We start from the raw sequence: 22509 nt of genomic DNA, 5'->3' as shown, positions 1-22509 counted from the left end.
GGGGTCGTGCGTAAACATGACGCCCACAGAAATCATTCAAATTGCCACAGAATCACACATTTTATGTTTTTTTTTACAGTATGTTAAATGAAATTGAATATGATGCATGTATTTAGGACAAGGGCGTATGCGCAGTCTCGTACAAGTTGCGCATGCACAGCACAACCGCACATTGCGTCTTTTTTTCTTCTTTTTTTTTTTTCGAGACGCAGCGCTGAAATTACGACTTAAAAAAACACGAACATTTAAAATGGTTGATGAAAATGAAATCGAAACATCAAGTACAGTTGAAAGAATACCTGTCCTGGAAAATGGCGCAGTTAAATTTTTTCTTTTCTTTTTTTTTTTTTCTTTTTAGTTTTGTTTCGTCTTTTTACCGCACGGATGCCTTTGTAAGCGACGGCCGATGCGTCCGACGACCGGGCGCTTTGCAGCGGCTTGCCGTTCGGTCCTCGGAGCTCTCCGCCGGTGGTCCTCGCAGGGGGTGGGGGGGGGGGGAGGCATGAGGATGCTGCGGATGCTGAGAGGCAGGGATGCGAACGTCGGACCTACATCCTTTTTTTTGTTGTTGTTGCATCCTCAACTGTGTCCAGGGAAGCTCCCGAGGCATTCCAACGAGAATAGTGGTTCCTAACAGCTTTTCGGAGCGCATGAGGCTGCAGCAGGATGAGGATGAAGGATGACGATGAGGAGCTGGGCGCAGTCAGATGGAGAGAGGAAAGGATGGGGAGGGGTGGTCCTCTGTTACATCCTCAGCCTCCAGCTCTGCACCCCCTCCCCTTTTGCATCCTCCTCTATGTACCAGCTCAGTCAGGGCCCAGTCTATCATGTTTTTTTTTGTTTTGTTTTTTTAACATGAGTGAGTCAAATCAGCTAAATAGTCATGATCCCTATATGACACTGAATGTTACTGGGCTTCCAGGGCTACTGATGTGAGGAAAATGGTGGCAAAAAAAAAAAAGATGCTCTGTATGTTTTTTTCCCTCTCAAATGGAGGCCTTGTGTTGTAGCGATATGAGATTGCAATTTGGTTTCACTGCATGCATTAATGCAGCTCATTTCTCCCCCGCACCGTCCTTTTATTTGCTCTCACGTGAATTTAAAAGGACAAGCAGTGATCCACGTGGTCTCGTCTTGCATCCCCCATGTCCATTCCTCCCCCACTATAAGCCTGCAGACTGACTGATGGGGGCTGGACTGCGCCACTGCAGCCACATACGCCATGAATATCATTATTAAGGAGACCCCTTTATTTTGTGTCAAAGTGAGTAACACACAGCAACCTTTATTCCATAAAGTGTATGCTAGGTAGGACCTTCCAAAATTCACCCACCGGCCACTTTATTAGGCAAAGCTTCTACGCCTACATTTTTATCACCATAAAAATAATCTTGTTTTAGGAGGTAATTTAACAATATGTGTATGATTGTTGTTTTAGTTTGAATTACAATTTGCTGCACTGCATAGTACAACCACAACATTCTTCTTTTAAAGCCGAACTCTATTGGGAATTGGTTTACTTCAATGTCGTTTTAACAAAAGGTCCACAAAAGCGTTACAGTTGAATTGTTTTATGATGATATAATGCAGTGTGAATAATTCGGCCTGTGAATTGGGTCTTTTTAAATGTTTTAATAGTAGGTACGGGACGTAACACTAGCAGTAAGTAGTGCAATGCTGTACGTATGACGTCATTTTGATGCGGCAATAGCAGAACAGAGGTCAATAATTCACCCCAGAGAAGCCACTTATATACTTCCTGTGTCTTGTCATGAGTGTTATTGGGCAAAGTAACGTAACGTGTGATGTTACACAAGCGTTACTTGGGTAAGCAGGTGTGTGTTACGTAGGTAAGCTGCTATCCGGGCTGTCTTGCTCAATGGTCTTCTCCTCCGCCTCCAGACTGAGTCTTATTTGGCGACATTTTGTCAACAGTCGAATGGGAGAAATGGCCTCAAAGACTCTGATTCCAAGCCCGGATAGAGCGTTACAGGGCCGGACTGAAGCCATCAAAGTGGCCGGTAAGTCTCCACTGCACGGTGTAGCTTAAGCAAGCTAGCTTCGGGATGACGACATGAGTTTCGCTCGCTTGTAGCGACGTAACAACGATTTGTTGACGGTGATGTAGTTGGTGGACGTAGTAAAGATTCAACAACAATCGGTATAATGTCTAAATTGTGCAAAAGCAGTTTTTAAAAGTTTCGATTTTTGACGGATATGCGCACGCGCAAACAGTCCACTTCCGCGTAAACAATGAAATCTTTAAGGAAGACATTTGCTAAGTTGTAAAAGATTGAATACAATCAAAAATTGCTTTGGTTCTTCTGTTTCAATATATATATATATAAACTTAACCCATCTCCACCTATAGCCCCCTCTTTGAGCAAAAGAGCAAGAGAAGCCGCAGTAAAACAGGCCAAAATCTGACAAATGTTGTGGTGAGGCAGGGTGAGAAACTCGTTTTTTCTCGGTCTGGTTAAACCAAAGAGTGTCGACATTGTGGACATAAAAACAATCAATTGTGTTGGGACATTAAGAGACACGATTCACTGTATTAGCCAATTGTTGTTGTAACATCACGTGACACATTGCGGACTGTCCTCCCTCCCGTTCGTCCATCTGCTTATGCAGGATATGTACTCTTTATTTTTAGTATTTGAGATGGGAATGTGTGTAGGAAACAACAAGGCTGCTGTCAGCTTTAATCTGGCAGCCGTTGCCGTTGGCACCGCGGCGCTCCCCTCTTCAGTACGAGTGGCGCTGCTGAGTGTTGGCGCGCCATGAATAGACGTGCACTGGCATCCGAGCCGGAACAGAAGAGCATCCATTTATCTGCCTTTGCCTTTCACACAGAGCGCAGCCATGGCAGGATGTTGCTTCAATTGGGTGTGCTTTCACACAGCAACACAAGAATCCTGCCATCAGATTAGCTCATCGCCACCAAGGGAAAAGGGGAGAAGCGGTAGTAAAACAGGCCAAAATTCAGAAGGCCAGGTGTGGTTTAACCAAATGCGAGTGTCGAAAGTTGTCTTGTGACTCCTCTATCCTGTGTCGGTGCTGTTTATATAATGAGTTGTGGGAAAAAAAGGGTTGCTTGAGGTAGAACTCCTTAACAGCGCCCCCTGTAGTCGAGCAGTGTATGGAGGGCTTAGAACAGGTTAAGACTTTTAAAAAGGGATAGTCAATGGTGATGTAACTGCTGCTCAACGCCAATTGGCTGATTCTGACGCGGGTAGGCCGAATGGAAATAGAGCAGCACTAATATGTAGTGTGTGTGTGCGTCATAAAGCATCCACGATTGTTTTTTTGATAAGCTTATGGCGATGACAGCCGCACACGCAAACACACACACGTTTATTGCCACTATTTTTGTGTGTTTGGTATTTTCCTCAGTAAATATGAGCAAAAACAAAACAGAATATTCACTTGAGAAACTAAATATTTGTACAGAGAAAAAGTAAAATACACACGAAAAATAATTAATAAAATAAATAAGAATAAATGTGAAATACATTTAAAAACGTTTTAATAATAATTAATAATAATAATTTTTAAAAAGTTCCTATTTTTCTTCCTCAGCCAAACACGATGTCAACGGCAACAGAACCACACCACCGTTCCCAGAAGACACGCAGATGATAGTTTTCGGTGAGTAGTTATGGTCCGAACATCTTCAGACCTTAAGTAAGCAGCGTTTCAGAATTTCATATACATAACATAATTTCATATTCATAACATGGCTGACTGTGTGTGTGTGTGTGTGTGTGTTTGGTGGTGTCCCGCAGGGATGGGCTGCTTCTGGGGTGCGGAGAGGAAGTTTTGGCGCCAGAAAGGCGTTTATTCCACTCAGGTGGGCTATGCCGGGGGGTACACGCCCAACCCCACCTACGAGGAAGTGTGCACAGGTACACGCACGCACAAACACGCACACATTTTACAATAACATGCCATATTAATGTTACATAAGTGTAACTTTGATCTCATGTTAAGGCATGACTGGCCATGCCGAGGTGGTCCGAGTGGTCTTTTATCCAAACCAGATTTCTTTTGCCAATTTGCTCAAGGTCTTCTGGGAAAGCCACAACCCGACGCAAGGTACAGTATGCAATATCTAGCTAGATAGATAGTGGATTAGCTAGCTCGCTAGCTATCAAGCTATGTGTTACCTAATAAGGTATCTATCTATCTATCGAGCTAGCTAGCTAGCCATCTATCTAGCCATCTAGCTAGATTGATGCTATCTAGCCAGCTAGCTAGATGGATGCTATCTAGCCATCTAGCTAGATTGATGCTATCTAGCCAGTTAGCTAGATGGATGCTATCTAGCCAGCTAGCTAGATGGATGCTATCTAGCCATCTAGCTAGATTGATGCTATCTAGCCAGCTAGCTAGATGGATGCTATCTAGCCAGCTAGCTAGAGGGATGCTATCTAGCTAGTTAGATTTATAGATAGTGTTTTGCCAGGACGTACTGTCAGCTACCGCCATTACTGGAAATGATGCGTTTTGTCTTTCAGAATAAAAGCATCATACAGGAAGTGTTATTTTAACTACCTAAATGTTGCTTGCGTTCAGGTATGCGTCAGGGCAACGACGTGGGTACGCCGTACCGCTCGGTGATCTACGCCTGCGCCCAGCAGCAGCTCGAGGAAGCGCACGCGTCCCGAGATCAATACCAGAAGGTATGCACATTGTTATTTGCGGTGATTGATTAGGATGGCAGTTACATCAGTGCATTGTGCATTTATTTTTATTTTTTTGCAAATGTGATCCAATTGTGTTGCCACTCCACGATCGTTTGGTCATGACTTGATGTCAAATTGATAGGAAATATGTTGCTGAGCGTCTCCATTTGCTTTCTTCTATTTTCTCACCAGATTGCCCAGACCCCCCACCAAACCCAATTCCCCCTCCCGCTCCCATCTGTGTGCGTGTGTACATGTGAGCAGTTGGCCCATAGCAAACACACACACACACACACACACACACACACACACACACACACACACACACACACACACACACACACACACACACACACTGTTGCCAAACCATCTGGGTCCTAAATCTGTCCCCCACTAAAGTCACTTGAGTTGCAAAACTAACACACACGCGCACACACAATGTTCCTAAAAGCTTTAATTGAGTTATTTATTTAATTATTTGAAGTGTCAATCCTCTCACGTGTGTCACATTCTTCACGTTCTTGAGAAAGTTGTTACATTTTTACGGGCTTTTGTTGCTTTGATTCGAGTTTGTGGCAAGAAAAGACTTGATTTGCTAATTATGACAGCAGAAGCTCCTTGGTGGAGGTAACCGGACAGTTTGCGTCCCATAATGTAAATTGATCGTCGCCGTGTGTGCTCGTGCAGGTTCTGACCGAAGGAGGATTCGGAAGCATCACAACAGAAATCGCGGAAGGCAAACCCTTCTACTACGCCGAGGACTACCACCAGCAATACCTCAGCAAGAACCCGGGAGGCTACTGCGGGCTGGGCGGGACTGGAGTCTCTTGTCCAATAGGAATCAAGCAGAAGGCCTAGACGGCCCAATTGCAGCCAAGGATCATCACATTCAAAAAAAGATTCAATCAGGTGCATTTTCTGGGAATGGTATAATCACATTTCACAAATGAATACTTGATTTTATGTTGTACAAATCTTCATTCTTGGAAAATTTAATTAAAGACATTTTGATGCTCTAAAACATTAGTGCAAGAGGATAATGCAGTAGTGCCTTGAGATACGAGTGACTTGACGACAAGTTTTTTTTTTTTTTTAGATACAAGCTGTTTTTTACTTTGACATCAAGCCATGGTTATGCTAGTTATTTGCAGGACACGGGGAGTCCAAACCGGGTTTTCACTTTGATCACGTGACATTTGCAATCAAGCGCGAGAAGCAGTTGTGTTAATTTTAGCCGACAGCAGAGGGCGATAGTCACTATAGTTGACTTGGAAAATGCGGCTCACATTCCCGCCCCAGCTCCAACTCCTGAATGATGGCAGAATATTCTGCTCAAGTATGAAATATTCCTGAGATTTCATGGTTCCTGGGAGAAGATGGAGTCATTCAAGTCCAGAAGAAGTAAAGCAGCCACACAACTTCATAGTGCCATCATGGCTAACATAACTAAGTGCCTCATTACTTCAAATAAAAGTGTGTTAAATTCACACTTGATAGGTGGGAAGGTACTCAAGACACAAATATTTGTATACAACAGATTAAAAGTCATTTTTCTCAATAAAGCTCAGGCTTGACGTCTTAAGTGTCACCACCTACTGCCACCAGAGGGCAACAGAGAAGCGGCTTAGTTCATCTCCAGAGTAGTGTTGCTTCACTTCTCTCATAAATAATGTAACTGCGTGTATTTTTACGTATTTTTTTTTAACAGTGGCTATAATTTGAACAGCTGTCATCAACATAATGATAATCGGCACATATCGTGAATTATTGGGAAGCTGCTTACATTACAATACTGTACGTGACAATTACGACAAGAACTAACGCAGAATCCACAAATCACCGCTCCAAGCCGGAACGTAAAACACAAAAGATTACGTGATTAGATTTATGGAGGTTTAAAACCAGCTAAGGGAACAGGTTTGACGTGTTTCTGTTGTCGTTGTCATGGTAACGTACTGCTTCCCAACGGGTGTCGCACTAAAATTGATCCGAGTGAGAAACATTGGCCACGTTGATTTGTGTCCGAGTGGCAAGCGAGGCAATAAATTCTATAGTTCCGTCACCTAAAAATACTGTATAACGAATTTGAGTGAAGTATTTTTTTTTTTTCACGTCGGTCTGAAACATGAACGACCATGTCAATTTGTACAGGAAGCCGCGAAATACTTCATGATAAGAAAACAAAAAGCTACGTGACAAGACGTCTTGATGATAAGTTAGCGACTTCAAGGACACACAAACACATTTTCTTTTCCACATGAAAAGTATATATATATTTTTAAACTTAGCAAGTTTATTACAACTTTTTTTTTTTATAGAACGTTCAATGTACATAAGTAGTCACAAATTTCCCAGCCTTCTTAAATAGTGGCCACAAATTAGCATTTTGTGTGCATATGATAGTGAAATTGCGGCCTCAATTTTTATTCCTCCAATTTGTTGGCATTTAATTACTGGTTGACTTGGATTTGTGATGGCAGCATAAATTCAGTGACACCTTGAGGTACTGTGGTTATTTGTTCCATGGCGTACTTATATAATCTTTCCCCATTAAACTGAATCAAAATGCCATAAATCCGTTCCTCAAAAAATGTTTTATTTTTTTATTTTTTTTAAACAACACTCTATAACCTTTTAACCAAAATAACTAAAAATACAGTGTAAGAATTATTTACATTCAACTGAATGTAAAGAATTAAGCAGTTTGTGCAGCATAACATAATTCATGATAATTCATTGCGCATTATGTGTATAACTTGACCACTGGGGGCAGTATAATGCAGTCATGAAGACACAAACTAAGAAGACTGAACTACTGAATGTGACTTAATAAACTGTAGTAATATTAATCTTTTTTTGCAGAGGAATGACAGCTCATGCCACAAAACTCTTGTAAGGCGGGTCCCTTGTATCTTAAGGTACCACAGTACACTACTTTTGATACATTATGCTAACAACGGATCTTGCCAAATTGTCCCATTCTATTGGCAGATGGATCAATATATTCCTCATTTCATTACCTTCATTCTTGTTTTTAAGATTTTTTTATTTTTATTTGTTCATACTTGTAATTTCTCAACCATTGGCAAAGAGAGACTCCTCACTGCAGAGGTTGTCGTAGTAGTTGTAGTCGTTGTGGTCTCGGCCTTGCGTAGTTTCTTGTGCAGGAAGGCCGGACAGAAGACGTCCAGGTAGGCGTCCTTGAAGCCCGAGTGGCAAAAACAGTAGACCATCGGGTCCAGCAGGCAGTCCATGAAGGACAGCACCATGAGCGCGTCGTAGACCTGAACCACCACGTCCTCCGCCTCCTGCCATTCTTTCAGACGCACAAATAGTAGCGCCGCTCGGGCGACGGCGCACGGCAGGAAGCAGACGGAGAAGATGACCGCCACCGCCACCACGACGCACATGGCCCGCCTCAGTTTGGCCTTCTCGCCCACCGTCTTCTTCTTGAGCCGATGCACGATGCGCACCGTGCAGTAGAGCAGGATGATGAAGGGGATGATGATTTGCGAGAAGAACACCACCTATGGTCAAGAACCGCCGCCAGACAACACGCTTAGAAAACCACAGACGGCACAATAACAACTGAGGGTTAGGGAGGTGTTTATTCCAGTTGAGGCTATTTGTTGTTGTGGATGACACACTTTGGGTAAAATAGGTGCTTATTTAGTAGATGCTGTGCTTAAGGAAAGACAAGGTTTCATTTAAGGTGAAGCCATTATTTGTTTTAATGAATGGCAAATTTAGTGGGTATAGGAGGTGTTTATTTGATGTAAGAATTATGCGCTTAGAATTAGAATTTTTTTATTTGAGGTAAGGCGTTTTTTATTTTTTTTTTATAGAAGATGAATCATGAGCGGGTTTATTTGAGTTGACGGTCTTCTTGGACGTAGTGGAAGATACATTTGGGTAAAAAAGAGGTGTTTATTTGATGTAAGAATTATGCGCTTGGAATTATTTTTTTTTTGATTTGAGGTAAGGAGTTTACTTTTTTTTATAGAAGATGAATTACGAGCGGGTTTATTTGAGTTGACGGTCTTCTTGGACGTAGTGGAAGATACATTTGGGTAAAAAAGAGGTGTTTATTTGATGTAAGAATTATGCGCTTGGAATTTAATTTTTTTTTCTTTGAGGTAAGGAGTTTACTGTACTTTTTTTATAGAAGATTAATTACGAGCGGCCTTATTTGAGTTGACGGTTTTCTTGGACATAGTGGAAGATACATTTGGGTAAAAAAAGAGGTGTTTATTTGATGTAAGAATTATGCGCTTGGAATTTTTACCTTTTTTATTTGAGGTAAGGCGTTTACTTTTTTTATAGAAGATGAATTACGAGCGGGTTTATTTGAGTTGACGGTCTTCTTGGACGTAGTGGAAGATACATTTGGGTAAAAAAAGAGGTGTTTATTTGAAGTAAGAATTATGCGCTTGGAATTTTTACATTTTTTATTTGAGGTAAGGCGTTTTTTTTAAATAGAAGATGAATTATAAGCGGGTTTATTTGAGTTGACGGTCTTCTTGGACGTAGTGGAAGATACATTTGGGTAAAAAAGAGGTGTTTATTTGAGGTGAGGCATTAATTTGTTGTGGTGGATGATACACTTGAAAAAAGTTTTTATTTATTTTTTATTTTTTTGATCCATGATTTTTGAGAGAACTCGTCAGGCTCAATACCTCTCTGAAGGTGTCTGCGATGTCGTTGTCGTCTCGTCCGTGGCTGTTGCAGCATTCAAAGGTTTTGACCATGGTCGGGATGGTGAGGGGCAACAGGAGCAGCCAGATCACCCCTGAAATTTCCGGAGATTTTTTCAGGACCTTGACAAAGCCGCAAGAGTTGATAAATAATAAAGGAGGCAGGTGGATTTGAATCCAAAATGTTTTTGAAAGTATGCTATAAATCGAGTTGTCGAACAAAGGATACCTTAACGTAGTTCCTCCGTCCAAGGTACACCACGTTGAAGTAGCGATCCAGGGACAGGATGACTAAGAAGGCGATGCTTGCCCCACGGTTGAGGAAGAGCATGAAGAGCATGGCTTTGCACATCCAGTGATTGGGACTGCGCCGCTGGCCCAGCTGGTAGTTGTAAACCTTGGCGGGAAGGCAGGCCACCAGCAGGAAGTCGGCCGCCACGATGTTGAACAGGAACACGCTTTTGTTCTTCCAGAACTTGAACCTTCAGGGGTGACAAGGAAAGTAAGGACGAGGAGGAGGAGGAGAAGAAAGAAGGAGCACAAGGAAGTAGAGGAGAAGAAGGAGACTTATTTCCTATTTACAAATGACACGATAGAAAAAAATGTTTACGAGTGGTAAGGCATTTATTTGTTCTAGCGGATGACGGTTTAAATCGATGTAATGGTTGGCACTTGAAAATGAGGTGGTGTTTATTTGAGGCAATACATGTTCGATTTAGGGGATGACATTTGTAAAAAAAAAGTACGTGTTTACTTGAGGTGAGGTGTTTTGTTATTTTAGTAGATTACATAAAAAATGAGATGTTTATTTGAGGTGCAGCATTTATTTGATATAGTTGAGGGCATATTTGACGACAAGTCTGGTGGGGCATTTATTTGTGGTTATGGATGATAGAGACGTCCATTTGATGTGAAACACATGGGGGGGGGGCAGTTATTTCTTAGGATGTAACACAATTAGGGAGGTGTTTAGTCACAGATAGTAGTGGATGATGCACACGGGAAAATTTATTTTAGGTGAAACGTACATTGCTGTAGTGGAGGATGAACTTCTAAAGATGTTTTTTTTTTTTTAGGTGAAGGCATTTATTGATTGTAATGGATGAGGGGTAGAACAAGTCTAAAATTGTGGGTGATTTTTTTTAAATTTTTTTTTACATTGACCTGACATGAGGTGTTTATTTCTTTTTGTGGATGGCAGGAAATTTCAATGCTAGGTGAGGTGAGGCATATATTTATGTAGATGATACTCCTAAAAAGAGGTGTTTATTTGAGGTAAGGTGTTTATTTATTTTCATGGATGACACATGCAAAAGAGCAGATGTCAATTTAAGGTGATTATTATTTTTTTTTAATAGTAGATAGCAAACTAAGGAAGTTTTTATTTGAAGTGAGCTCTTTCTCGTAGTGGGGGGTAATTATTTGAGGCGAGGCATGTAGTGGAAGAGGCACTTAAGAAAGGATGTTTATTTAAGGTAAATCATGTACTTTTTTTCATGGTTGACGTGGAAATAATTGATATTAAATCGAGGTGTTTGTTATAGCGGATGACATACTAACTTATTTGAGATGAGGCATTAAAAAATTCAGTCAAGATTGACTAATTCTTCCTTTAAGCAGTTTGATAAGCACAATGGATATTTTTACCCACGAGAGAAACATTTCTTTGACCATCACAGAGATTTAAAAGCTTTTAGAGAGCAAGTCTTTGTGCATCAAATGGAGGTACCTGAAAATGAAGATGTAGAGGACGGACAGGTTGAGAGGCAGGCCGAGCAAAAACTGCCCCGTGATGATCCCGGAGAGGACGTTGTACGTCCTGGCGTTGCTAATGTTGCAGTGATGCAAATTGTTGTCCGCGGCCGACGCGTTGGTCCCCATCGTCCTCGTCCGTCTCCGCTACCCCCGGTGCCAGTTCTGGTTCACGTCAAACTTAACGGCGTCCTTCTGAGAGTCTGGCGAAGCTTGAGTCACATTCCCAGAAAGCGCTCAGTTATTAGTAAACGCTGAGCTCAAAGGTGGCGACTGTTGTCAAGACAAGACGAGGGAAGGTATAAGAGCCAGGCCGTCCTCGTCTCGTCCTTCCCACGCAAGCGGACTGAGTGTGAGAAGGGGCTTCACACTTGGAGGTGTGGTCTCATGTCAGGCCTCCCCTGACTCTGCATCCTCTTGATTTGGCTCCCATTTTTTTTCCACGCATAAACTCCCCGCTAAATATGAATGAATGCGTCACAAGTTGACGGCGTTTCCCGAGCCCTTGGCTGGAAAGAGTTGGGAAATTCCTCAGCTGTCCGTGACAGACACTCACTCATGTCTGCACATGTCCCGCTACCTGCGAGACCACCAGCACACCTCTGGCCCTCTGGTGGCTTGTCTTTGTTTGAGGCGAGGCCTTTATTTGCTGTTGTTGACGGTGCACTTGACACACTTGTTGTAGTGAATGGCTGACTTGAAAAACATTTGATGCTTCTTCGAGGGGAGGCGTTTATTTGTTGGATTCGGCTCTTGAAAATAGGAGGTGTTTAGGCTTTAGGTTTAAGGTTTATATGTCATAGTGGATGCCATTTTGAAAAGAAATGAGTTTATTTGAGGTGAGGTGTTTATTTGTTGTAGTGGATGGTGCACTTGAACCCAAAGTTTGTAGTCGATGACGGATTTGGGTTCAATAGACATTTATTTGAGGTGAGGTGTTTGTGGGAGTGGCACTTGAAACAAAAAGGGATTTAGTTGTTTATCTGGCTTAGACACTGAGGTCTTAGACTCTGTTTGTGGCGAGGCATTTATTAGTTGTAGTGGATGACACATTTGGGAATCAGACGGTGTCCATTTGAGGTGAGGTGTTTATTTGTTGGAATGCTTGGCTTGCAAGGAGGCATGCGATTTGGCGTAGACAATAATTTCGTGGACATTTGGAGAAAAATATGTTTTCATTTGATTGATTTGTTTTACTGAAAGACACTTGAAATAAAGAGTTTATTCAAAGTGAGGCATTTGTTTTGTCAAAGATAACATTTGGAATCAGGCATTATTTGTAGTTCGTTACACATTAGGAGTGATTTCAATGTTTTAATTATGTGAGGTGAGGTGTTTATTTTTTTAATGGATATATTTGAAGCGAAGAGGTGTTTATTTGTTGTGGACACCGAGGTTGTAGACTTTCTTTGAGGTAGGAAATTAATTAGATGTCGTAGAGATTTTAGTTGTGAATGAGACCCTGGCAAAAAAATTTTTTTATTGGAGGTGAAGCATTTATTTCCTCTAGAAGAGGATGTAAGAAAAGTTTGAAGTTAGGCTGTTTGCTGAAACATGTCCTTGCCTGATAAAAAACCTGGCCAATGATTGAAGAGTCAGATGGCAATCATTTCTTAGCAGGTTATTCGCTCGGCTTCACGGGCGATTTGTGACGTTGCCATGGCGACAAGAAGATGACGACGCAGATGAACACATTTCGTCTTGCCGTTTCCGCCCTCGGACGTGCCACTCACTAACCGCGCATCTTGTTTTGCAATCTCATCTCTCCCTCTTCCTGTTGAGCGCTTCTCGATCGGTGAGCGAGATCGGCTACTTTGTAAAAAAAAAAAAAAAAAAAGCACTATTTAGAATTCTGAGGACTTCTTTTGGGGAAAAGCTTGCGTGCTGTGACACATCCCACGCGTCATTCCCAGCTTTTATCTCCTCCATCGAACCAAAACTGCCTTGCCTGGTGTTCCGACATGTCCCACCAGGGCCGAGAATCACAAAACAATACAACAAGACAGCTTTGTTTCATTGTCGTTATTGCAGCACTTACAAAAAAAAAGGGCTTATTTGAGGTGAGGCTTTTAATTTTTTAGATGATGATGTAGAGGTGTTTGTTTCAGGTTTGGTAATTGATGTAGTCGATGGCACACTTTGGAAAGATGATGTATTTATTTGATATGAGGTGTTTATTGTACTCGATGATTTGCAAAAGCATGGAGTTTATTTGAGGTGAGGTGTATTGTAAAGTGGGAAGCACACTTGGACAAGAGCAGATGTTTATTTTAGGTTTGACCTAAAAAAGAAGAGGCTGTTTTTAGGTGAGGCTTTGAATTTTTGGGGTTGCTTGATGCACCTGGAATAACAAATTTAGGTTTGGAAAAAGGGGGTGCTTATTTGATGTGAGGTGTTTATTGAAGAGGATGATACTTATAAAAAATAAAATAAAAAAAATACTAAAAAAAGTTACTTGCGATGAGGCATTTATTTTTTGTAGAGTCTTGTTTACATTATATATTGGTTAAGAGTAGATGATTAATTTAGGTTTGGCATTTCTTTTCGTGGATGACATACACCAAATGAAAGTTGCTTATTTGAGGTGAGGCTTTTATTTTTTGTCATGGATGATGCACTTGGAAAAACAAGGTGCTTATTTGAAGTCAGCCTTTTATTTTTCTAGTGGATACCACACTTGGATCAACATTATTTGAAGTGGGGCATTTATATTTTTTTCGTGAATGACACATCTAGAAAAAAAAAGGGGCGTGATTATTTAAGGTGAGGCTTTTATTTTTGGAAGCTTATGATGCACTTTGAAAAAAGTTTTTTATTGAATTGGATTATGCATTTGGACAAGAGTAGAGGTTTATTTTCGGCCTGGCGTTTGTTGTAGTAGATGCTAAAAATCTGTATTATGAGAGTGATATACATTTAATGCAAAAATGTTTCTGATGCTCTATCTACGAGTTCTCCATTTACTGGAAATGCTTTTCATCTGTTCCCATCTAAATGTTGTGAGGTGTCGCAGATGACACACGTACACACACTGTTATTACAACACATGGTAAAGGTAGACAAAACGATGACACACATTAACAAAGTTAAATGGAAATCAGATCATGCTGTCTTACATCTTTTTTTAGCTCGCCGTCTGGATGACATCACACGACTCATCATAATCCAGGTGACGATTGCTCTGGGTCTTGTTTTCCTGGGAATCCTTCCGTACATACACGTAATAGTTTTTAATTCATCAATCTGAATTTTTGTCGGATATCAACAGTTTATGATCTGACGTTTTGTTCCCTTGTGGATGAAACAAACCTGTCCTCCCCTGTTAAGCCTTTACGGAAATCAGCAACGACAAAGTGACATGAATAATCGGCATCTTCCTGTCAGGACCTTCAGATGTTACGCAACACACATTGTGAAGTCATGTAGGATTTCTGATTATTTTGTCATGTTTGTCAAACACGAGAGCGTGTTTCTACTTCCTCATTACCACACTGGACACATCATTAGCTACGCCATCAATTGATATCTAACGGGAAAAAAAAAATGCTCACATAGATTTAGGGCTGTTTAGAATTTATTCACAAGGAAAGTGCCACGAGAGCCACGTTATTTGAGGTGCGGTCTTTATTTTCTAACTTAGGAAAAAGATGGTACTTATTAGAAGTCAGGCTTTTATTTTTGCAATGGGTGACACACTTGGAAGAACGAGGAATTTATTTGATGTGAGGCATTTTTTTTTTGTATTGAATGGCACACTCAACAAAAGTTGTTTATTTGAGGTACGGTTTCTATTTTTGTTGTGTATGATGCACTAGATGACGCATTTGTACAAAAATAGATGTTTATGTCAGGTTTGGCATTTTTACAATGGACAGGAGCATAACAATTTTTTATAATGAAGTGGGAAAAATTGACTTGAATTGAAAATGAAAATTTAAATAATAGCAATCATGACAAAGGCCACTGGAGACACAAACTTCATTTATTTACAAAAAATGACGTAGACGAATGACATACAAGTAGAACGAACACCTCGTGATAAGGTACATTTCATTTTCAAACTCACGTTCACCATAATCTGATTAATATTTTCATTCAGTCAGTCAGTAATTGGTTTTGAAAACCAAGACAAATGTGTCCTCTTTAAATCCGGAATGTCGGACCTTTTGTCCGCCGTGCAGCTGAACGCACTTTAATTCTTTAACTCATTCACTGCCATTGACGGTTATAGAGGTCAAAAAATTATTTGTTAACAAGAGTATGAAAACCTATATTTTTTTTATTGTACATTTAGAACAGATACAAAATTTATTATTAATTGTGACTTAACTAGTGAAGTCATGCAATTGATTCCGATTAAAAATTTTAATCACCCGACGCCCCTAATTTTTAATCATCTTTTCTTTCTTTTTTTTTTATCATGTCAGGCGATTATTTTTTTTATTGTAATTAATTACATGACTTCAATAGTTAACTCACGATTAATCACAAATTTTATATCTATTCTAAATGTACAATATTTTTTTCCTGGGTTTTCATACTCTTGTTAAAAGTGGGAAAAAAAATGTAACTAATAGAAATAGTTCAAATGAATTTTTGACGCCTATAGCCGTCAATGGCAGTGAATGAGTTAAAAAAAAAGAAAAAGAAAAAAAAAAGCAGGTCTTTGTGTTGTTGATTTCATGGAGTCCCAGCTAACGAATGAGGTCCAGTATCGCCCCCCCCCCCTCAGATGACGTTGTTGCGTTTGGGGTTGGACGTGGTGTTCCCCGTGGAGCTGTCCATCGGCAGCGGGCCTTCCTTCAGCAAGAAAGGGAAATAGTTGGACAAGTAGAGCGCCTTGAACTTGGTGCTGCAGAAGCAGTAGACCAGCGGGTCCAGCAGGCAGTCCAAGTAGGACAGAACCATGAGGCCGTCGAAGGCCACGGTGGCCTTGTCCTGGTACGACTCCTGCCACTCCTGCACGCGGGCCACCAGCAGCACCACCCGGGCGATGGTGCACGGCAGGAAGCAGAGCGAGAAGACCACCATGACCGAGGTGACCAGGAAGACGGCGCGCCTCAGCTTGGTCTTGTCGCCCACCGTCTTCTTGCGCAGCCGGTTGACGATGTGCACGGTGCAGTAGACCAGGATGGCGAAGGGGATGAGGATTTGCGTGAAGAAGACGGCTTCCCGCAAGCTGTCCACCACGTCCTGACACATGGCGATGACACAAAGAAGAAGAAGAAAAAAAAAAAAAAACATTTATTAAATTTTTTTTAATTTATTTGTTTGTTTTTTTTAAAAAAAAAGGAGAGCAATGATGATGTCAAATCGAATGAACAATACTGAGCTCTCCTGAAAAAAAAAAAAAAAAAAAAAAAAAAAAAAGATGAAAGTGAAGTCCCCTCAAAATACAACTTCAAATGGAACATCAAAAGTGGAAGTGTACCCAAAGATTTTCTTTGCGATATTATGTGCCCCCCCCACTAGTCGAAACATATTTGTGGAATATCATCCACTCGTTTTTATTAGCTCTTTGACTGCCAAAAACGTTAAATAACGTTTCGTAAAATCCTATGGAGGAGTGCCAAAGACGTTAAAAGACGTTTTTTTCAAAACAGGTGAAATTAACCATTTTCTATTGTTGATTACTCAAAAACGGAATAAGGTAGAAACAAACTTTTTTTTCTGATGGAAGATGAGAGTCCAATCTTGTTTTGGCAGTATGTGTGTTTCCATAGTCCAAACACATAATTTTCTATGGACCTTGAAAGATCAGTCAAAATGCTTAAAACCGGCTGGCACCCACGGCATCCCTTTTCTGAAAACGTCTGTCAGTCAAAGAGTTAGGGGTGTCAGAATTAGTGCGTTCATTTTTAGTTCATTTAAAGTTCCTTTAAGGCCACTATTTTTTTTTTAATGCGCGATTTATGACTGCCCCTTACTTGGAAAGCCTGTACTTGGCGAAATCCAGACGCAACGAAGCAATTTAGCAGTAATACATTTAATAATTAAAAAATTCAATGTATATATTTTATTAAATAAAAAAATGCATATATTTGTGGAGACTGGAGACAAGTCGTATTTTACAATTTTAAAAAATTTGCAGAATTTCACATGTTACTTCATGCGAAAGATCAGATAGCTCTTAATATGAGAGCTGTCACCAATGTCTTACAAATGCAATTATGCCATCTAGTGGCAGAAAAATGACCAACAAGAATCAATATCACTCGTTTTTTTACAGTACAGTGCATCTTTTTTAATTTTGACCAAAAGTTTATGAATATTATGAAATTATTGTATCAATGACTAAAACATGCAGCCATATTTTTATTAGTTTATTTTTTTAAACTTTTATACTAACAAGAGTATGAGAACATTTTTATTGTACATTTTATTGAACAGCAAATTTGCGATTATTCGTGAGTTAACTACTGAAGTCATGCGATTAATTACGATAAAAAAAATGCAATCGCCTGACACCTAGTTTTTATCCATCTCAGGGGGTGGCCATTTTGTCACTTACTTTCGACTGAAAATGACATCACAGTTGCCGAGACTCATGGAAGGAATGACCAATCACAGCTCAGTTTCAGAAAATAAGTGAGCCGTGATTGGTCGTCACATGGGCTCTGAGCCAAGCCGGATTAATTAACCAATTTTAGCTCTTTTAAAATCAGCAAAAAAATTGTCCAATTTAGCCTTAGTCTTGCATAGTATGTGTGTGTGAGCAGCAATGCTAAGATAGCGCTACATATACTTTTTTTTTTTTTTCTCTCGGCAGCTGACCTTCCACACGATCAACTTCACTCATGTCAGAGATGGATCAAATACAATTAACGGTCTTGAAAGAGCATACTTGTAAATATCAAATATAATTTATTATTTAACTCTTTGACTGCCAGACGTTTTCAGAAACGGGTTGTCCCCAGTGACAGCCGATTTTAAGCATTTTGACTGATCTTTCAAGGTCCATAGAAAATGTTGTGTTTGGACTATGGAAACACACATACTACCAAATGAAAGATTGGACTCTCATCTTTCATCAGAAAAAAAAGTTTGTTTCTACCTTATTCTGTTTTTCAGTAATCAACAATAGAAAATGGTTAGTTTCACCTGTTTTGAAAAAAAAACGTCTTTTAACGTCTTTGGCACTCCTCCATAGGATTTTACGAAACGTTATTTAACGTTTTTGGCAGTCAAAGAGTTAATTAGTATATGTTAAAAAAAAAAAAAACACGATTTAGAGGGTTCCACAAACCTAACTTTAATTTATGTAATACAATTTAGAGTCTCAGTATACACAACATACAAAATGTGCTTTTCTGAATATTTGAAATCCGTTTGGACTAACGGACATTTTTATAAACCCTGAAGACAATTTACAGTCTTCAGTGTACCTAATGTACATTTCTATATACATCAAAGACAATTTACAGTCTTCAACATGCGCCACATATTTTGCTCTTGTAAATATGAAAGATTTGTTTTGTAAACACAGAAAGCAATTTAGCTCAATCAGTGCATGCGTGTTTTTGGACTGTGGCAGGAAGCCTGAGAGTAGCAGCCGAGATCCCATGTAAACCTTCTTCCCATGAGGCCACAGTGCTAACCACCGAGCTAACCGTTCTATTAATAGACTGGCACTACACGTCAAGTATGGAGCCAGCGAAGCGGTTTTATGAACAAGGTTCGACTGTTTGCTACAAGGCCCAGTAAAGTCTTCCCCTGCTGTGTCGTGGTTTATCTTTTTTTTAACTCTTTGACTGCCAAAAACGTTAAATAACGTTTAGTAAAATCCTATGGAGGAGTGCCAAAGACGTCAAAAGACGTTTGTTTCAAAACAGAGGTGAAACTAACCATTTTCTATTGTTGATTACTGAAAAACGGAATAAGGTAGAAACAAACTTTATTTTCTGATGAAAGATGAGAGTCCAATCTTTCATTTGGTAGTATGTGTGTTTCCATAGTCCAAACACATAATTTTCTATGGACCTTGAAAGATCAGTCAAAATGCTTAAAATCGGCTGGCACTGGGGACAACCCGTTTCTGAAAACGTCTGGCAGTCAAAGAGTTAATTAACTCTTTGACTGCCAAAAACGTTAAATAACGTTTCGTAAAATCCTATGTAGGAGTGCCAAAGACGTTAAAAGACGTTTTTTTCAAAACAGGTGAAACTAACCATTTTCTATTGTTGATTACTCAAAAACGGAATAAGGTAGAAACAAACTTTTTTTTTTCTGATGGAAGATGAGAGTCCAATCTTTCATTTGGTAGTATGTTTGTGTTTCCATAGTCCAAACACATAATTTTCTATGGACCTTGAAAGATCAGTCAAAATGCTTAAAATCGGCTGGCACTGGGGACAACCCGTTTCTGAAAACGTCTGGCAGTCAAAAGAGTTAATACAAAAATCTCGAACCCGGGGTTCACCGTACCTTGATCAAGGTGTCCTCCTGGTTGCCGTCGCTCTTGTGGCTATTGCAGCAGTCAAAGTTCTTGAGCATGGTGGGAATGGTGAGGGGCAGAAGCAGCAGCCAGATGAAGATGGAGATGTGCGGCGACTTCTTGAGCGCCTTCAGCAGGTTCTTGCGGCCCGGGTGCACCACGTTGAAGTAGCGGTCGATGGAGGTGACGGTGAGGAAGGCGATGCTGGCGCCCCGGTTGAGGAAGAGCATGAAGAGCATGGCCTTGCACACGGCGTCGTTGCTGTTGCGCCGCTCGCCCTGGATGAAGTTGTACGACTTGATGGGCAGGCTGAAGAGCAGCAGCATGTCGGCCAGCACCAGGTTGAACAGGAAGACGTTGTTGGTGTTGGACTTCCAGAACTTCAGCTTGAAGATGAAGAGGTGCAGGACCGACATGTTGAGGGGCAAAGCCAGCATGACGATGACGATCATGACGGCGGCGTAGAACTTGTACAGGCCCTTGTGCGTGGCCTCGCAGTCCTCGATCAGCTGGTAGATGGAACCGTTTGCCATGTGGGTCGCCGGAGGGTCCTTGGGGAGGAAGCGTGGAAGGAATTGGTCAAACTCGAGTATGAGAGCAAAAAAGACACTGCAGGGTAGAGACGGCTTTCGTCACAAGTGCTAAAGCCAAACTGTGGCAGGGGTTTTTACTTTCTGGACCTAAAGCTCCCTTCTCTGCTGCAGTTGTACCTTGACTCTACTGTAAGTGCGCCGCTGTGGGAGTGGTCACAATTATATTTTATATTATAGCCAATCAAAGTGGCTCTTTTTCTGGCGCGTCACATACTAGAGTCTTGACATTGCGGAAACACATCTGCTTCGTCGGATGGGTACTTGGAGACCACACCCCCCCCCCCCCTGGCCCCGGCCCCACCCATCGCAATTATACAAACTATAATAGAGTGATTTAGAGGATTTGATGCCTGCTGTTCATATATTTATGAGTGAAATATGTCGCAATAGACGAGCTATCTACCCTGTGCCGGTCTTAGACATGGTCTGAGCAGGTTAAAGTTAGATCAAGGCTAGTTTAGATCAGATTTCTGCTATCAAACGGTCACTCCGCCATACCCAGCCTGTTGGAGACCGATTGACCAAGTAGCCCTTTCAGTGCCTTGCTCTGATACGAAAATAAGAATCCGCCGTTTTTTTGCGCCACTCTTCCTTAGACAGGCTGGCAAATGTGAGGCCCTTTCCTGCACAAAGAGCACTTAGAAACCGTAACTCATAACTTTTATTACATCTCCATTGGATGAGGAACTTGATTTTGGAGTCAGCCAGCTCACCTCCTAACTGGAGTATGTAAGAAGGGCCACATAACTCTGATTCTAGCCTCCCTGCTCTGGCATTGTAGAATATCTTTTAACTCTTTGACTGCCAGACGTTTTCAGAAAAGGGATGCCGTGGGTGCCAGACGATTTTAAGCATTTTGACTGATCTTTCAAGGTCCATAGAAAAATTATGTGTTTGGACTATGGAAACACACATGCTGCCAAAACAAGATTGGACTCTCATCTTCCATCAGAAAAAAAAGTTTGTTTCTACCTTATTCCGTTTTTCAGTAATCAACAATAGAAAATGGTTAATTTCACCTGTTTTGAAAAAAAACGTCTTTTAACGTCTTTGGCACTCCTCCATAGGATTTTTACGAAACGTTATTTAACGTTTTTGGCAGTCAAAGAGTTAAAGATGAATTTATTTGTTATAATTTTAAATCATTAAATGGTCTTGCCCCCCGCTGTACCTCTCTGAGCTACTCCATTCCTTCACCCCTGCCTGGTGCCTGAGGTCATCTGATCAACTGCTCCGAGAGAAACCGATGTCTTGCAGACAAATACAACGGACAGCGCTATTTTTTTCCGTTATAGAAAAAAGACGCGACAAAAAATTGCCGGTGTTTTTGTGAGCAGTCTCGAACGAATTCATAGAAAATCAACGGTGAAGGAAAACTAAATTGGATGTGAGCTAAATTAAGTTACGAGCTTACTTGAGTCAACAATTTAAGAAGTTAAGAGCCCGTCTGCTGGTTTTGCCGCGGATGATCCCATATTGCCTACCTGGGGAAAAGAGCTGGAAAAGGTTGTGTCCAGCGGGGTGGGCCAAGTCCAAGACAATTTTGCCTGCCTTGATTTAATTTCTTGCAGCTTGCTAGTCCTCAAAAGTGGGTAGTGGCGTACCGATTATAGCGACTGAAAACCCAACTCGTTGGGCATCAAGTAAAAAAAACAAACAAATCCTTATCTTCAAACCCCAGAATCCTGTCCGACTGGTTCCTTCTGGAATGCGCGCCAAAGATTTTAGCAAGAGGGGGTTCCTGGTGTTCTGCGGGGTTCCCGGCGGACGCAGGGGTCCTTGGCAGGTCGAGGGGTGGGGTGGGGGGGGGTGGGGAGGGTCCTGCCTGTTTCGCTTCTGTTCACGCCAGCGAGCTCCAGCTCTGCAGGTGATTCACAGCGGGAGAGTGGCGTAACTGGTTCCTGCGCCGCAGTCAAGGCTCCTCCTTATAGCCCCGGGAGGTGAGTCACCCGGGAGGGCCCAGCGTGTACGGCCCAGGCGGTTGGACGGCCCAACGTCAGCACGGACGTGCCTATGGACGTACATGTAGACGTGGTTGTGGACATGCTTGACAGGCGGCCGCAGACATCCTGCAATCTCTTGGCAGCAAGTGTGAGAACTATCTGCCGAGCTATTCCGAGGGCTGCTTTTGTTCGGTCTCACAAGCTCGCGTGTAGCTGAGATATTTTCTCATGAGTGACAGCTTTCTCAATGGCTCCTCCTCTGGACTTAGCATTGACAGCTGGAGTCTCCATAGGCGTTTTACAGTAGTTTCTCCGGCGTTAGCCTCTCAGTGTACCCCCCTTAGCGTCACTTGCTGAGCTTGAGCTGCCACTGCGGGATTTGCTTAGGACGGCTGGGAATTTTAACGG

General features: G+C 41.4%; 3 protein-coding genes across 6 annotated transcripts; 1 reads left to right on the top strand and 2 right to left on the bottom strand.

The window, feature by feature from the left end:
- Positions 1-1144: 1144 nt before the first annotated feature.
- On the top strand, positions 1145-5729 carry msraa (methionine sulfoxide reductase Aa). Of its 4 annotated transcripts, none has more exons than XM_077553309.1 (7): positions 1145-1264; positions 1903-2021; positions 3580-3648; positions 3786-3905; positions 3991-4095; positions 4576-4682; positions 5373-5729. In XM_077553309.1, exons 2-7 carry the CDS (start codon positions 1940-1942, stop codon positions 5541-5543), a joined length of 654 nt encoding a protein of 217 aa, XP_077409435.1. In that variant the 5' UTR covers positions 1145-1264; positions 1903-1939; the 3' UTR covers positions 5544-5729. The 4 variants fall into 4 exon arrangements, with proteins under 4 accessions (XP_077409435.1, XP_077409433.1, XP_077409434.1 ...); XM_077553307.1 differs by lacking the exon at positions 1145-1264 and adding an exon at positions 1677-1835; XM_077553308.1 differs by lacking the exon at positions 1145-1264 and adding an exon at positions 1683-1850 and having other exon boundaries at positions 1936-2021.
- A 1531-nt stretch (positions 5730-7260) lies between these two features.
- On the bottom strand, positions 7261-11562 carry LOC144039691 (12-(S)-hydroxy-5,8,10,14-eicosatetraenoic acid receptor-like). The gene is made up of 4 exons (XM_077553304.1): positions 11109-11562; positions 9609-9861; positions 9362-9502; positions 7261-8212 (listed from the first exon to the last, which is right to left on the bottom strand). The coding sequence occupies exons 1-4, from the start codon at positions 11258-11260 to the stop codon at positions 7745-7747; spliced, it is 1014 nt and encodes a 337-aa protein (XP_077409430.1). The 5' UTR covers positions 11261-11562; the 3' UTR covers positions 7261-7744.
- A 3530-nt stretch (positions 11563-15092) lies between these two features.
- LOC144039808 (12-(S)-hydroxy-5,8,10,14-eicosatetraenoic acid receptor-like) lies at positions 15093-22134 on the bottom strand. The gene is made up of 3 exons (XM_077553495.1): positions 21643-22134; positions 19556-20116; positions 15093-16324 (listed from the first exon to the last, which is right to left on the bottom strand). The coding sequence occupies exons 2-3, from the start codon at positions 20096-20098 to the stop codon at positions 15860-15862; spliced, it is 1008 nt and encodes a 335-aa protein (XP_077409621.1). The 5' UTR covers positions 20099-20116; positions 21643-22134; the 3' UTR covers positions 15093-15859.
- Positions 22135-22509: the final 375 nt, after the last annotated feature.

Source organism: Vanacampus margaritifer, chromosome 19 (genome assembly GCF_051991255.1).
Source record: "Vanacampus margaritifer isolate UIUO_Vmar chromosome 19, RoL_Vmar_1.0, whole genome shotgun sequence".
NCBI classification, from domain to species: Eukaryota; Metazoa; Chordata; class Actinopteri; order Syngnathiformes; family Syngnathidae; genus Vanacampus; species Vanacampus margaritifer.
Note: the sequence above shows the minus strand (reverse complement) of the source record. Positions and strands in the feature narration are given on the sequence as shown.